This window comes from Mixophyes fleayi, chromosome 6 (assembly GCF_038048845.1).
Source record: "Mixophyes fleayi isolate aMixFle1 chromosome 6, aMixFle1.hap1, whole genome shotgun sequence".
NCBI classification, from domain to species: Eukaryota; Metazoa; Chordata; class Amphibia; order Anura; family Limnodynastidae; genus Mixophyes; species Mixophyes fleayi.
In genome coordinates, this window is record NC_134407.1 from 41885449 (window position 1) to 41899886 (window position 14438).

The window sequence follows — 14438 nt, forward strand, 5'->3', positions numbered from 1 at the left end:
GGGTAATTATGGCCAGCTATGTTAAAAACAGATTTGAAAGAGGGTGCACTTTCTTTTCCATATCACTATGTTCTCCGACAGTACAGGTAGGTAATTGGTGCTGGAAAAATTAGATTTTAAGATCCACTCGCCACATAAAACAGTCGTAATATAAAATATAAAGCACAGCAGCGGCTTTAAAGGATGCCAACTATGTACTACAGTATCATGGTTAGCATTTTTTTTTAACGTAAATATTTGCAGATTATAACAAATTACCAGATTTATTCAGTTTCCTCTTGGGACTGCCAATAGACGATGAGTAGTCATGAGATGAGTCCATCCCATTCCTGTCCCTCCAGTTGTCAGAGTCACTTCCATTTCCTAGGTGCTCCCGACTATTTGACCGTGATAGAGACATTGAGGGTGTCTGATAAACGGAACACAGAGAATTCAATGTCACTTTCATGCAGCAAGTACAAGAATCACATCACCAAAGCAATAACGTAGCATCCAAGTGATATGATTGTGAGGCCAGAACCTTCACACTGCCTATGATATGAACTAAACTTACATCAACTCTCCTTGTTTAGAATCAGCTTCCATTACTGAAACTGCAGTCACTGCTTCTGACCTTGTATCTGCGTGATGTCTATGGTGTATTTACACTATTCTGGCATGTTTTATATACAATTTGTGCACTGTAACACTTCAATGCAGTTTACAAAACATAACTGCTACAAAGACTAAATAAATAATATTGTGTCATTCTGTATTACATACCAGCAGTATCATGGAAGTGGATGAATAAATACAGTGTATGCTAGAGTTCAGAGATATAAATATATGTTTTTAGACATTATCCACAGCTGATGGTCTTTTTATGAGAAGCCTAGTTATGAGATTAAGAAATAATAGAAAATACCATTAAACTGTCCATTGCCTGCTATATAAAAGACATATTAGAGAACGCTCAGGCTATGGGGCTTGTTATAGTTTTACTGTAGTTGAAATGTCCATCCTGGCAGTTAGTTCCTGTCACTGTTACATACATTATTTGTGCAAAATAACTTGCAAGCCATAAATTTAGTAAAGCTAAAGGCATTTTATAGATCAGGAACATCCCCCTTCGTGTGGGACTTCTACTATTTGGAATACACTAAACCCCAGTTCCAGAACCTTTACTTATATTCTGTAACCACTTACATAATTTGGTACAGTTGCTGTCAATAGTAGCCAATGTGATCCGTAGTTAGGTAGGGGTGTGTGGGCGTGTGTGTGTCTCTCTCTCTAAAGGGGGGTGAGGGGCTTTCCTTGGTCTAGCAGTTTTAAAGTGAAGATGAGTATGTAGGGAAAAATTGTTTTGCGTAAAGTATAAAAAAATAAATATATTGCGACATGTAGCCTAGTAAGGGTCAGTAATATTGATTCAGATTTTCTACCTTTTCTCAAATAGACATGATCCCATAAATTACCTGTATTCAACAGCCAATTCTTAAGACAAATAATTTTTAAAAGTAATCATTAGCCCTTTGACTGCTTTTTATATCATGTCCCAATCCCTACCTAAGAGCCCAATAATGCAGAACGTAGGTCACCAGGCCTCCAATCTATGAGTGTTGTAAGCTGTGGCCAATGGCCTCCTCTGAGCTAGGGGGCACCCAGTTGATGTGTAAATAATTAGATACTAATTGGACGCATGGGGAAAGTGTCCCCGGAGTCTACAGGAAATACCAGTGATGTCACTGACGACGTTTTCTGTAGGAAAGATATTATCCTGGTCATGACCCAGATTATCTTTAACACAGTGCCATTAGTGGTAAAGCATTGTACACGAGTCATGTCCTTCGGCAAGTAGAACAAGTTCTACCACAGCTAGGATCTTCTAGATCATGCATGTTCTAGATCCTCAATGCACACTAACAGAAGGAACATTTTCTCACAGGCGTTTGATCTAAGCTATTAACGTTTGACAGCAAGTGGCCATTAGTGCTCAAATCTGATGTCAATATGATACCTCATATGTCGTACTCATGGTCGGCTTGTACGAGACATGGTTAGCGCGTCTCAATTCCTTAATGGTTTCTGCTGGCATGGATTTGGAAAAGCCCAGACCGCTCCAAGTGTTTGTTGGAGTTCTGACTTCTGTTACAACCGGCTTTTTCAACATTGCTGAGAAGGGAAAAAAACCCTTTACTGACATTACTTCGTAAAAGAAATACTGTAGTGAAATATTTAAGGCTTGTATTGACAAAAATAGTGCGTCAGTGGAAGACCGTGACTGCTAGTAAACTAAATACAAATTTCTAATGGAAACAGGACATTAGATTAGTACAATTATATTAATTGTTAAACACAACCTCTAATATAAAATGTGCATAATAGTGCCAATACCACGCATGTTGCTAAGCTAAACAAGTAGTACAAAGATTCTAGTAAGAATTGTCTTTTTCCTATAAATGCAAATATTTCAAAACAACCATGAATTACTGAATATTAATAAACGGTTCTCAGCTTATAATGTGATGCATGATCTCCAATATTATTTTATTTGTTAGAATCGTCCTTTCAAGTGGAGCTAAAGCCAAAACATCACTTTCTTTTATAAACGGGCAGATGATCGATGGTATTTTAAACCAACATCACTTTAACAACCTCAACTTTATCATGCTTCTCAGTGAAAATATTTTGACAATACTTGGCCCGGATTGTCTTTTTATAACGGTCAATAGAAGCTTGGGATGTGGCATGGGCTTTCACAGAAATATGGCAGCATGCACAAATGTACCTCTATACAATATTCTGTGTCAAAGCTATTCTGGCATTTAAATAAATCTACAACTCAATATAATAAAATATTTGTGTTCAAGTTTTGTTCAACCTTAACACTATTTAGCAATCATTTTAATCATTTTCATCTCCAGCACTGCAAGAAGTGTTTGCATTGATTTACAAAAGGGAGAGCCAAACATATTAAAGAATGAAATATTAGTTACACATATACAGTATGTACTTAGAATATACACATATACACAGTGTAAATTCCATACCTTTTGTTGCTAGCAACTTCTTTTGTTCATAGTCATAGGCCTAATGAAAGAACAAGAAGATCATCTAAATATACAATATTAAATATATGAATGTCAACCATGCTAAAACAGCACATTACAGAACAAGGAGGGACAACTTGACACTCCAGGGGCCGCATGTGTGGTGCTTAGACCTTCAGAAAGATCCACATATTATCCATATTATTGAGATTAAGATAAAACAATACATTTAAGGAAAGACACCACCACATGCCCTTACAATAGCTCTCCAACCCTCTTCTTACACTAAAACATCCCTCAGACACCTCATAATGCCCCTCCACCCGAAACAACTCAACTTATACCCACACAAAATGATAACTCCATCCTTCTAAAGTGCAAAGTCAAATTGCTGATTTAATAACACAATATTAGCACTTCTGATGGGACCCGCTAGATATTCTGGTGCTGTTGCAAAACGTTGACTATCAATGCATGCCATAGTGGTCCGCACTCCTTCCTTACCCTACTTGTGTGCTTCCTGCCTAAAAGTCCCAGGTAAAGGAATATCCTATACCCATCAGCATAAACGCACCCAGAGCATGCCAGAGCTCGTAGTTTCTGCCAGTCGCTAGCCTTTTCTGTGATGTAATATAGTACATATTGTTGCCTCCACAGAGCAAGATTTAAATTCAAGCAGGAAAGCATTAAAATGAAGGAATTTAAGTAATGATATTTTGGTTATGTAGGGAATAGCAATAGTCACTATTATTCTTGGGCATCTCCATTGTAGACATTTATACAGAGCTAATAGGCAGTTTCAAAACATTTAACAAAGCTGTTGGTGAGTATCCCGTAGCTGCCTCCGTGTGAGTGAGCACTTAAGTGTAAATGTCAACCGCTGATGCAACTATTTAAAAATGTATAGTGCTACAGCAAACGTGGCTAAACCGGCCGAGCCACGCTCAATGTGTGTGGTCCCTACTTTTTGTTTTGCTGACTAATCTTCTATTCTCGTCATACTATGACGACTACCTGCATATTTGTGAATGACTGTGAATTAAGACGTACTCTCTCAGAATTCTGTTGTGCAGCTCGTTCAGCTGCTCGTTCACTTCCAGGAGCCTTCTTGTCTGCGATTGGACCTTCGGGAGAACTCCGGTCTGAATCAGACAGTAATCTTTCTGTACTACTGTAATACAATAAAGATCACATTAATGCAAATATGGTTTGTGCTCAGTTTACTGAACACACTGTGGCTGAACTTACTGCAAGTGAGAGTTCTTTGTGCCTTGTAATAACTCCACTGTTTGCCTCTTAGCACAGGGTACTTTGGCCGAGCTCAGCATTTGTTTTAGTTCATTTGTATTTGCAGAATGAGACGGACTCCTTGGCATCCCTACTTCCACAAATGCGTCATTACATCCTGCAAAACAATCGATAAGAAGATAAATATACAAAACGACAAATGGATGCAAATACCAATCAAAATCACAAACATCCATGGCTACTAAGTTTGGAGAGACTTGACAGCAATGGATCTTAAGTATAACCTCTGTTGGTTTCATGAGACCTGGATTTTATATTTTTCAGTTTCAGTACCAGTGGTTCGGTCAGCAATATAGAAATCATAATTAACTCTTTAATTTTAATGCAAAAATGTGTAGAGATAAATGAATTTCAAAGTCTACATAATACTTAAAGGACAATAGTTCAGAAGCAAGTGTATAAGAACTACTAATAGTTCTGAATGTAGTCATTACACAGCTGTTCTCTGCAGGGTATCAAAACAGTATTACACAATAAATTAATGACCACTGCAAGACATTTATTTTGAAGATGGGTGATGGTAAAGAGATGGACGAATGGGGAAATCTTGAGTTCATCTCACATCATTGTACTAAATGGAACAACAATTTTGATAAGCCGGTTGAGCTTATGATCAAATACTGGGACACCTGTGACACAGGAAGGAGGGAGGATAATATATGAGGGTTGTCGCACCTTCTGAATCGGACTTGGGGCTTGTCTGGTCAGGTGAGCTGCGGTTGTTTGACTGCCTAGATGACTCCGGTAAGTGTGAGCTCATCACTTTGTCTCCCAGAGAAGATGTTGGTATGGTGCCATATTTCATGTTTGAAGACTGCAATAGTGAAAGTTGTGTTAGGATACCGAAACACACAAAGAAAGATACATGCCAAAGCGCAAACAATGAGCAGAAACTCAACACTAAAAAAAGTTTATTATAACATTTCACATATCTTATGAGGAGTCCAACAGTACACAAGACCTCGTTGTCACTTCTACATTAAGGCTAAACCACTAGATTCTGAATATACTAAATCACCCATTAAAATTATACTTCATACATCCAGCTGTTTCCGTTAAATAGTTTTCCCCTTTTCATTTATACTACAAATTAATAACTGTGCTCCTTTATACTTTGTCACCATAAGCTTCATCATTGTGACGGCCAATTATTTCTAAACTGTGCTAACAAAGCTATTCTATGCTGCATAGAGCACAAAAACCAATTGTAACCACAATTATAGGTATGTAAAACGGTTTGTTAAACACAAAGTATTACAGCATGTTTAATAGAAATCATCGTCACTTATTTATTAGATATCACAAATCTCTGCAGTTCCAACCTGTCTGTACAACAAATCGTACAAAAACAAAACAAATAGAAATAGAACAGAATAGAATAGAATATTGTGTGCTAGTGAAGACTTACTTTCACATGACCATTTAATGCAGAGGTAACTTTCTTGCATTCAGAGTGCATGTTGTTCATATGAACATCAACTGGAGTCAGTCCAGGGGGTGGAGATGGGGTATTTTGGCTATAATTGGGCACCCCCGAAAGAAGAAAGCTAGTTAATGTGGCTTGTGCAGCAGATGGCATCAACATGTGTGGTATAGCAGAAAAACCTATAAGAAAAACAAATAGAAATATGAACAATGACTTGCCTAAATGTTAATACATGTAACATACATAGTACCATAGTTGGAGGTTGAAAAAAGACACCAGTCCAAGTTGAACCTATTTTGGATCTCCTGCGATCCTGCACTTATATTTGAAATTGATCCAGAGTAAGCAACCACCAATCTATTCCAATTGTGAAAATCCCCCCAGACCCAATATTGCAGTCCTATGTTTACCCTATATCCACTACTATCCTTCATTTTAATTAATGGTCGCATACATGGATACACTTTTCCGCAAAAAAATTGTCTAATCCTTTCTTAAACATATCTTTTGAATCTGCCATCACAACCTTCCCTGGCAATGAATTCCATTTCTTGACTGCCCTTACTGTAAAGAACCCTTTCCTTTGCTGGTTGTGGAATTTACTCTCCTCTAACTTTAGGGGGTGACCATGTGTCCTGTATATAGTCCTTGGGGTAAAAAGTTCCCATGTCTCTGAATATGTATGATGAGACAGAGCAAGAACCTTGTATAAACCAAATAAAGATTTATGGCAAGCGCTATTGACAAATAGGTTTAAGACATTCTTGTGCCCCAGCATGGTGACACAGTGGTTAGCATTGCTGCCTCTCAGCTCTGGGGTCAAGAGCTGGATTTCAAGTGTGACCTTATCTGTGGGGTTTGGCGTGTGGGAGGAAACCATAGAACATTCAAACACATACAGGTAGGTTATTTGGCTTGTGATAAAATTAATCCTAGTGGTAGGGAATTTAGATTGTAAGCTTCACTGGGACATGAATTGATGTATATAAATAACTTAATATTGTGAAGAAGTCTGAAATATACTATTTTCACAAACATCCCTTAATATGGAGTTTTGGGTTGCAGGAGAATATTTAATACAATGAACATTGTAGATTAAAGGCTGGTATCTTTTTAAAATTGAAAAACACTGGATCTGCAATATAGAAACAGATGGATTTTGGACACATCAGATTGGGTATGTGCTCTGAGCATCCAATGGGACGATCTGGAACAGAATGTATCCCCGCTCGAATGTTCGTTCTTTATTATAACTATACCTGATAATTTGTTTTAGAAATGTCTTTTTTCAATAAGAGTGCTAAAGATTTGGAAAGATGGCAAGAAAGGTTGTGTTAGTTATTGCAATGGAAAACCCCCCACAAATAAAACAAAGTGACTTTTCATATAAAGTTATGACCCGCTTAGCAGATGTATACAATAATATTGTTCTAAACAGAAAATAACTTATAATATTATGTATATTAAATATATTACTATAAAATGCACTTTGATTTTGAAGTAGGAAAGATTCCATTCCGAAAAAAAAAGATAAAAAAAACCCCCAAAAGTTACTCTACCCTACATTAAGAACGTGGTAAATCAAGAGGCTGAACTTTACAAAACTTATTCTGGTTTTCAGGGAAACCTGGATCCCAGTCTTTTTTGGCAATTTAATACTATTTTCCATTCTAAAGACAATATTGGTCAAAAAAAATAAATTTCCCAGGACGGATTAGAGTTGCAACCGATAATTATGTCTAAAGCCACAGAGGCATATCAAAATGGAAAGTACATAACTTGAGGAATTTGTCAGAAACAAAACACAGGTCAAAAATTCTACTTAAAATGTATCTGCAATTTATTTAGGAGGCGATTTGTGATTTAAGCAACCAAGACTTAAGGCGAAGTTTAACTTTGCTTTGATATATTCTTACAAATTGATCGGCAGTCATTTGTGCAAAGGTTTTAGATTCCAAGCAGCCTAAGATTGTCCAAACAAGGCATTTCATTTGGATGCAAACCACTGATAAAGGAATTATGAATTTGCAACAGTTCAATGATCTGATGCATTAGGAAAAACAATAACAAATATATTGGGTTTTTTGTAGTACGTTTTTCATCAACCCAGGATAAACGTTTTCTTGATTTTGTAATTTAAACAATTTCATCACAATGCAATTTTTAATATATTGAATCAAACGAAACACACTCAACATATCATTTACATATTTCTTGTTTTGCTAGGTTGGTGTTCCTCTCATGGTTACTTTAGCTTGTCCTTGCTATAAACCTGTCAGTGTCACTGCAGCTATTGCTGCCAGCTAAGAGGTTTAGCCTGTGAGTAATAGCCGTCAACAAAACTCAAATTAAAAACTCAAAAATAAAAATTGCAATGTCCATTTAATATTGTACAACATTGTAAAAATGGTTTAGCAACACAGCTACCGATTGTTCCTTAAAGGCAGTTGCACACCTATATGTATAAAACTAGTAAAAGCTTTAATCACCTGCAGCATTAGAGGCGTTGGCTAATGAAGTTGCCCATAGTGTTGGGCTAGGTGCAGCAGAACTGGGGCTGTGCAGTGGGCTGACAGAACTGTTAAGAGCATTTAGCAGAGTATTTTGTGCTGCAGATGAATTAACTGATAGAGCGCTGGGGCCCAGGAGACCTGGAAAAGAAATAAAAAGGCATTATTACAACTTAATTTCATTGTGGTATGATCTCTTATTTTATCAAGGTATTCACCTTGGAGTGCTACTTATAAATGTTTGATCTTTACTGCATATTAAACATTGTTACATTAACATGTTTTCTTCCATCTGACGGCATATGCAACACCACTACAGGTCAATAAGACAACAATAGTTGGGCAGCACAGTGGCTTAGTGGTTAGCACTTCTGCCTCACAGCACTGGGGTTATGAGTTCGATTAACGACCATGGCCTTATCTGTGTGGAGTTTGTATGTTCTCCCCGTGTTTGCGTCGGTTTCCTCCCATACTACAAAAAACATACTGGTACGTTAATTGGCTCTTATTAAATTTATCTTAGTCTCGTGCGGTGTGTGCGTTAGGGAATTTAGACGAAGCTCTAATGCAGGCCTGTCCAACCTGCGGCCCTCCAGATGTTGTGAAACTACAAGCCCCAGCATGCTTTGCCAGTAGACAACCTGTTGATAGCTGGAAGGGCATGCTGGGACTTGTAGTTTCACAACATCTGGAGGGCCGCAGGTTGGACAGGCCTGCTCTAATGGAACAGGGAATGACATGAGCGAGTTCTCTGTACAGAGCTGCGGAATTGCTGGCGCTATATAAATAGTGGATGAGGATTGTTAAAATGCACGGCCAATTGTTTTTAATGCATGTATATCACACAACCCTGTCTCCCCTCCAAAAAAAACCCCAAAAATTCCCACCTCATTTTCTACAAGGTTTATACTTATTTTATGTATAAACTGGGTTTTCACAGATGGAACCTTTTCTATGACATTAGTACTGATGGTGCCCGTATTCCACACTCTGCCTACCTAGCTATTCTTCACTAATTTTAAACAGACAAAACAAGTATAATGAATGATTACAGCATGGAAAAAGGAGCTTATTCTCATTAAACTTATTTCTGGGTGTTATATATTCTTGGATTAAATATAACACTGAAATACAGTAGTGGGCTGATACTTTGTACTACAGAAGGACACTGGGGTTGACATAGGATCTATTTCCATAACGTATTCGCTATAATGAGCATAGTGTAAGAGAGAACGTTATGCTGCATAGGAAACAAAGCCGCCTCCTTGCTGTGTGTCTCACAGGTCTCCTGTTCTGTACAGAACATGCAGAAGGCAAAAGGATCGGTCTGTGGCGTCACTGCTGTACGTGACATTGAAGGATGAACAGTAATGATCATCATCACAATGAAGCCACTGTGCTATAATGCTGTTTGATAACTGTATTAAATGTTTTTTTAGGCTTTCATGACCAAACCAATGTTTGTATTTCGTAGTTGCACATGTATGACCAGAATACCCCGTCTATGCCAGCAAAAATGGCGTCTTTGTAGCACGTTGAAGTATCTTTTGATTTTAGTGGCTTTATATATAAAATAAATACACTTTCCAATGCTTTCTGTAAATCATAAGGGTGTTAATCCTTAGGGTGGGACTAGGTCGGCGTTGGGCTGCTAGTGGGCACACACAAATCCAGGTGATGGAACATAATCTTTGCATCTTTGTGCCCACAAATTCAATCTATGTTGCACTCAAGCATAAAGGTGAATGCGTGGCATCATTTTGGTGGCTGGAAAGGGACAACCGTTTCAGTCCGCTATGTTTGCTTTTATGCATTTTGTGCCTTAACGTTTATATTTTAGGGGATCCAGGTCTGTGCAGAGACTGCCCTGACAAGTCACCTCTCACTGGCTGGATGCAGCATCCAATATGAGCACTATGTATTGAGTGATTGGGAGTCCAGGAGCCATAACAAATAAATGCTTCCAGTTCTAGAAGATAGGGGCCCCCAAACCGCTATCATCTTTTGTGCCATTGTCTTACCTACCATATGTGGGGGGCAGGCAATAAGTAGTTATAAGTAAATATTTGTGTCCTTTTCAGACGTCGCATATTGAACAAAGCTCTACATACTGTACATAAGCATTATGAAGATTAGTAAGAAAAAATATAATTGTGTATAACAATAACTTTTATTAAATACTTTTGACAACCTTCTGCATAGTATACTATATATGACTCACCTAATCCAGTAAGTCCCAAACCCGCTGTCAGGATATCCAGTCCATGGAAAGGCATTGGGCAAGATAACGTAGACTGGCTTGTAATAGCCACACCACTGCTTTCAAGTCCAAGAAGGCATTTTCTGGCTTCATACATATTCAAGGCATTTCGTTCCACACTTTTTACAATCACAGACTGCAACAGAAGTTCAAAATCACAATTAAAGTTGCAATCCTACATAATGAATATCTATTTTTGAGCTTCCAACATGAAGGTTAATCAGTTTTTTCCCCAAGATGTTCTCCTATAACTCTGAAGTCACTTTACAAATCGCATTTCCGTTTCAGCTCTCAAGCACATTAATGAGGAGAGTGTAACCTGATCACTGAGCCAGACGCAGTCAGTTTGGAAGCTCCTCAGTGGTCACATGATGGCAGAGGAATGGGGTGGGTGGTAGAGGGATTGTGGCAAGAATGAACATGCCGAGAAGGGCATTCCAAGGCCTTTCTCCTGACTACATCAAATAGTATGTGACTGGTTTTCATTGAAGCCACATGACACTTCACAAACTGTAAATCATTAATAGCATCTTGCATTATAGTAGGAAAGAAAAAACAAACAACTTATTTTTACAAATAATTAGAGTGATTTAGGTAAAAAAAATGAAAACAAAAAACCCAATTTTGTTGGGATCTCAGCTTCAAATTACAGCCTAGTTCAATGGTGAAGGAGCAAAGCTTTAGCTGTAGAAACTCATACAAAAAGATATGGGTCTTGGAAGCCTATGGAGTACACTAGAAAATATTACACAGAAGGCAGTATCCACACTTGTGTGTGTATTGAACCATAATTTCAAAAAAGTTAAATAAATTGTGCTTGTTGATTAACACAAAGTGTGACGAAATGAGTGTGATAGCCCTGTGACCATTCTGTTTCTCGTTTCTCACATAATGTGGATTATAGTACTTTTTATAGCCCTTGCTTTTGTTCCCCAGCTCCCCAGACTACAACTGCATTGTCCAATTACATGTGGTTAAGGGGGCATTGTAGTGCAATGTAAATATGTATATTGTGTATTATATATTGATGACTTGCAGTAATGTTATTCATTGTCCTTAAAGTGAAGCTAGGAGGGTTATGGGTAAAGATCAGGTGGTGTCCAGGATACAGGTGAGAGGGCTGGAGCTGCATTCATTCTCTCCCTTCCTTACTCTACAGGAAGCATGGAACAGCTGGGGACTCTGTGACATCACAAAGTAGTGTAAAGGGTTAATTTTAGGAGGGGCTCACTGCTACCTTATCCTTGGAAGTAGGGGAAGCCAATTAGTATCAATTGTTATCCACAGTACTAGTCAAGACGTTCTGTCTGCATCCCAAGCAGGGGGCTTCTGTGGATGGACAGCTCATCTTCACTGCCCTCTCCAACCCCCCCTAGTCCTGCACTGACCAATGGTTAAGAAGAATAGACCCAGGGGTTTGCCTAGGGAGGGGAAAAGACTGTGGAAATTAGACCCGAGATATAAGGAGCGACTCCAGGGGGGGGGGGGGGGGGGGTGTTCATTCTGGGATTTCATTGATGAAGAGTGCAAGACTGGTTTTGAGTTGTCGTTCTCTACTTTAGTCTATATATGCAGCTGAGAGAGATTCATGGGTCGTGAAGGCTGGACAGCCAGGTGATTAACTCCTTAAACTAGTGGGGTAAGGGAGAGATGATGTGGTAAACCTGCCTGGCATTTATTTACTTTGTGTACATAATATTCTAGTGTTGTTTGTATGACAATAAATGTACTGTTGTACTTTTGTAACTGCATTTGCCTGAGTGACAAGAAGGTACTGGGTAGACTTCCCTGGCGTAGGAAGGCACCCGTGGGTGGCCAGCCAGCGTGAAGTGGGTAGCATTGGGCCAGAAAACCGGGTATCTTCACACGAAGATATCCCCATCTTTCTAAGATGGGCATGTGTATACTATTAAAAATAAATGGCATAGTTGAAATATGTGCTGTTCTTTATAAAAGATATGAAATGAAGATGTTGACACTTGTGAAAACGCAATCTGCAAGGTCTGGTATTCACGTACACTGTTAGAAAATGGATTGGACACCATCTTGGCAGAACACAACATACTAACTAATGCCAGTAGAGGTCCTACGACTCAGTAATTGTTAGTAGTTAGTCCCTTATGAACTTAACAGGCAGAAATCTCAGATGGGTACCAGTGCAGAAAGCCAAGAGATTTAAAAACACATAGGAAACTGCGGACATGATTTCAGTATAGGACACTTACTTTACTTGGTTGTTTTGGCTTTGGTTTAATGCTGATGAAGACATCTAGTTGTTCCATGAGTTGAGTAATATACTGTGGTTCTACCTCAATCTCCTCTTTCATGTCAAACATCAGGACAAGTGGGAGGCAGCCCTGGAAGGGAGGAACTCCTGTTACTAAATTGTATCTTAAAACAGAAATACGTACCAAAAGGCATTAAAATATACAAACACAAAAGGAGGAGAGAGTGTGGAGTATAGAAGGAATATGCACTGGTAATTCTGCTATAAAAGTCACTTAAAAAAAAATGTCACTTCAAAGCAACATTTTTCTCAGTCTGAATACATGGTAAGGGCATGATGGGACTTTTAGTTCCACAACAAGACAAGTTTTCAGACACCTAGCATACAGTCAAGTCCATAATTATTGGGACATCGACACAATTCTCAGATTTTGGACTCTATACACCACCACAATGGATTTGAAATGAAACTATCAAGAAGTGCTTTAACTGCAGACTTTCAGCTTTAATTTGAGGGTATTTACATCCAAATCAGGTGAACCGTGTAGGAATTACAACGGTTTCTATATGTGCATCACACTTTTTAAGGGACCAAAAGTAATGGGACAATCGACTCAAAACTTATTTCATAGACATGTGTGGGCTATTCCCTCGTTATTTCATCATCAATTAAGCAGGTAAAAGGTCTGGAGTTGATTCTAGGTGTGACATTTGCATTTGGAATCTGTTGCTGAAGAGATCCAAAGAGCTGTCTCTATCAGTGAAGCAAGCCATCATTAGGCTGAAAAATCAAAACAAACCCATCAGAGAGATAGCAAAAACATTAGGTGTGACAAAATCAACTGTTTGGAACATTCTTAAAAAGAAAGAACGCACCGGAGAGCTCAGCAACACCAAAAGACCCAGAAGATCACGGAAAACAACTGTGGTGGATGACAGAAGAATTTTTTCCCTGGTGAAGAAAAACCCCTTCACAACAGTTGGCCAAATCAAGAACACTCTCCAGGAGGTAGGTGTATATGTGTTAAAGTCAACAATCAAGAGAAGACTTCACAAGAGTGAATATAGAGGGTTCACCACAAGATGTAAACCATTTGTGAGCCACAAAAACAGGAAGACCAGATTAGAGTTTGCCAAACAACATCTAAAAAAAAGCCATTACAGTTCTGGAACAACATCCTATGGACAGAGACAAAGATCAACTTGTACCAGAGTGATGGAAAGAGAAGAGTATGGAGAAGGAAAGAAACTGCTCATGATCCAAAACATACCACCTCATCCGTGAAGCATGGTGGTGGTAGTGCCATGGCATGGGCATGTATGGCTGCGAATGGAACTGGTTCCCTTGTATTTATTGATGATATGGCTGCTGACAAAAGCAGCAGGATGAATTCTAAAGTGTTTTGGGCAATATTATCTGCTCATATTCAGTCAAATGCTTCAGAACTCATTGGACGGCGCTTCACAGTGCAGATGGCCAATGACCCGAAGCATACTGCAAAAGCAACCAAAGAGTTTTTTAAGGCTAACAAGTGGAATGTTATGCAATGGTCAAGTCATTCACCTGACCTGAATCCGATTGAGCATGCATTTCAATTTCACTTGATGAAGACAAAACTGAAGGGAAAATGCCCCAAGAACAAGCAGAAACTGAAGACCTTTGCAGTAGAGGCCTGGCA

The 14438-nt window shown here is 38.7% G+C and overlaps 1 protein-coding gene across 2 annotated transcripts in view; it reads right to left on the reverse strand.

Annotated features, from left to right (window-relative positions):
• The window catches only part of BICC1 (BicC family RNA binding protein 1), a 166217-nt gene that overhangs the window by 9488 nt on the left and 142291 nt on the right, over positions 1-14438 (reverse strand). For both annotated transcript variants that reach the window (XM_075216368.1, XM_075216367.1), the window contains exons 9-18: positions 12759-12890; positions 10495-10669; positions 8253-8414; positions 5746-5942; positions 5013-5151; positions 4278-4434; positions 4080-4200; positions 3030-3069; positions 1997-2151; positions 259-409 (exon numbers count right to left, since the gene is read on the reverse strand). In XM_075216368.1, coding sequence (XP_075072469.1) covers positions 259-409; positions 1997-2151; positions 3030-3069; positions 4080-4200; positions 4278-4434; positions 5013-5151; positions 5746-5942; positions 8253-8414; positions 10495-10669; positions 12759-12890 — 1429 coding nt within the window. The remainder of the gene's footprint in view (positions 1-258; positions 410-1996; positions 2152-3029; positions 3070-4079; positions 4201-4277; positions 4435-5012; positions 5152-5745; positions 5943-8252; positions 8415-10494; positions 10670-12758; positions 12891-14438) is intronic.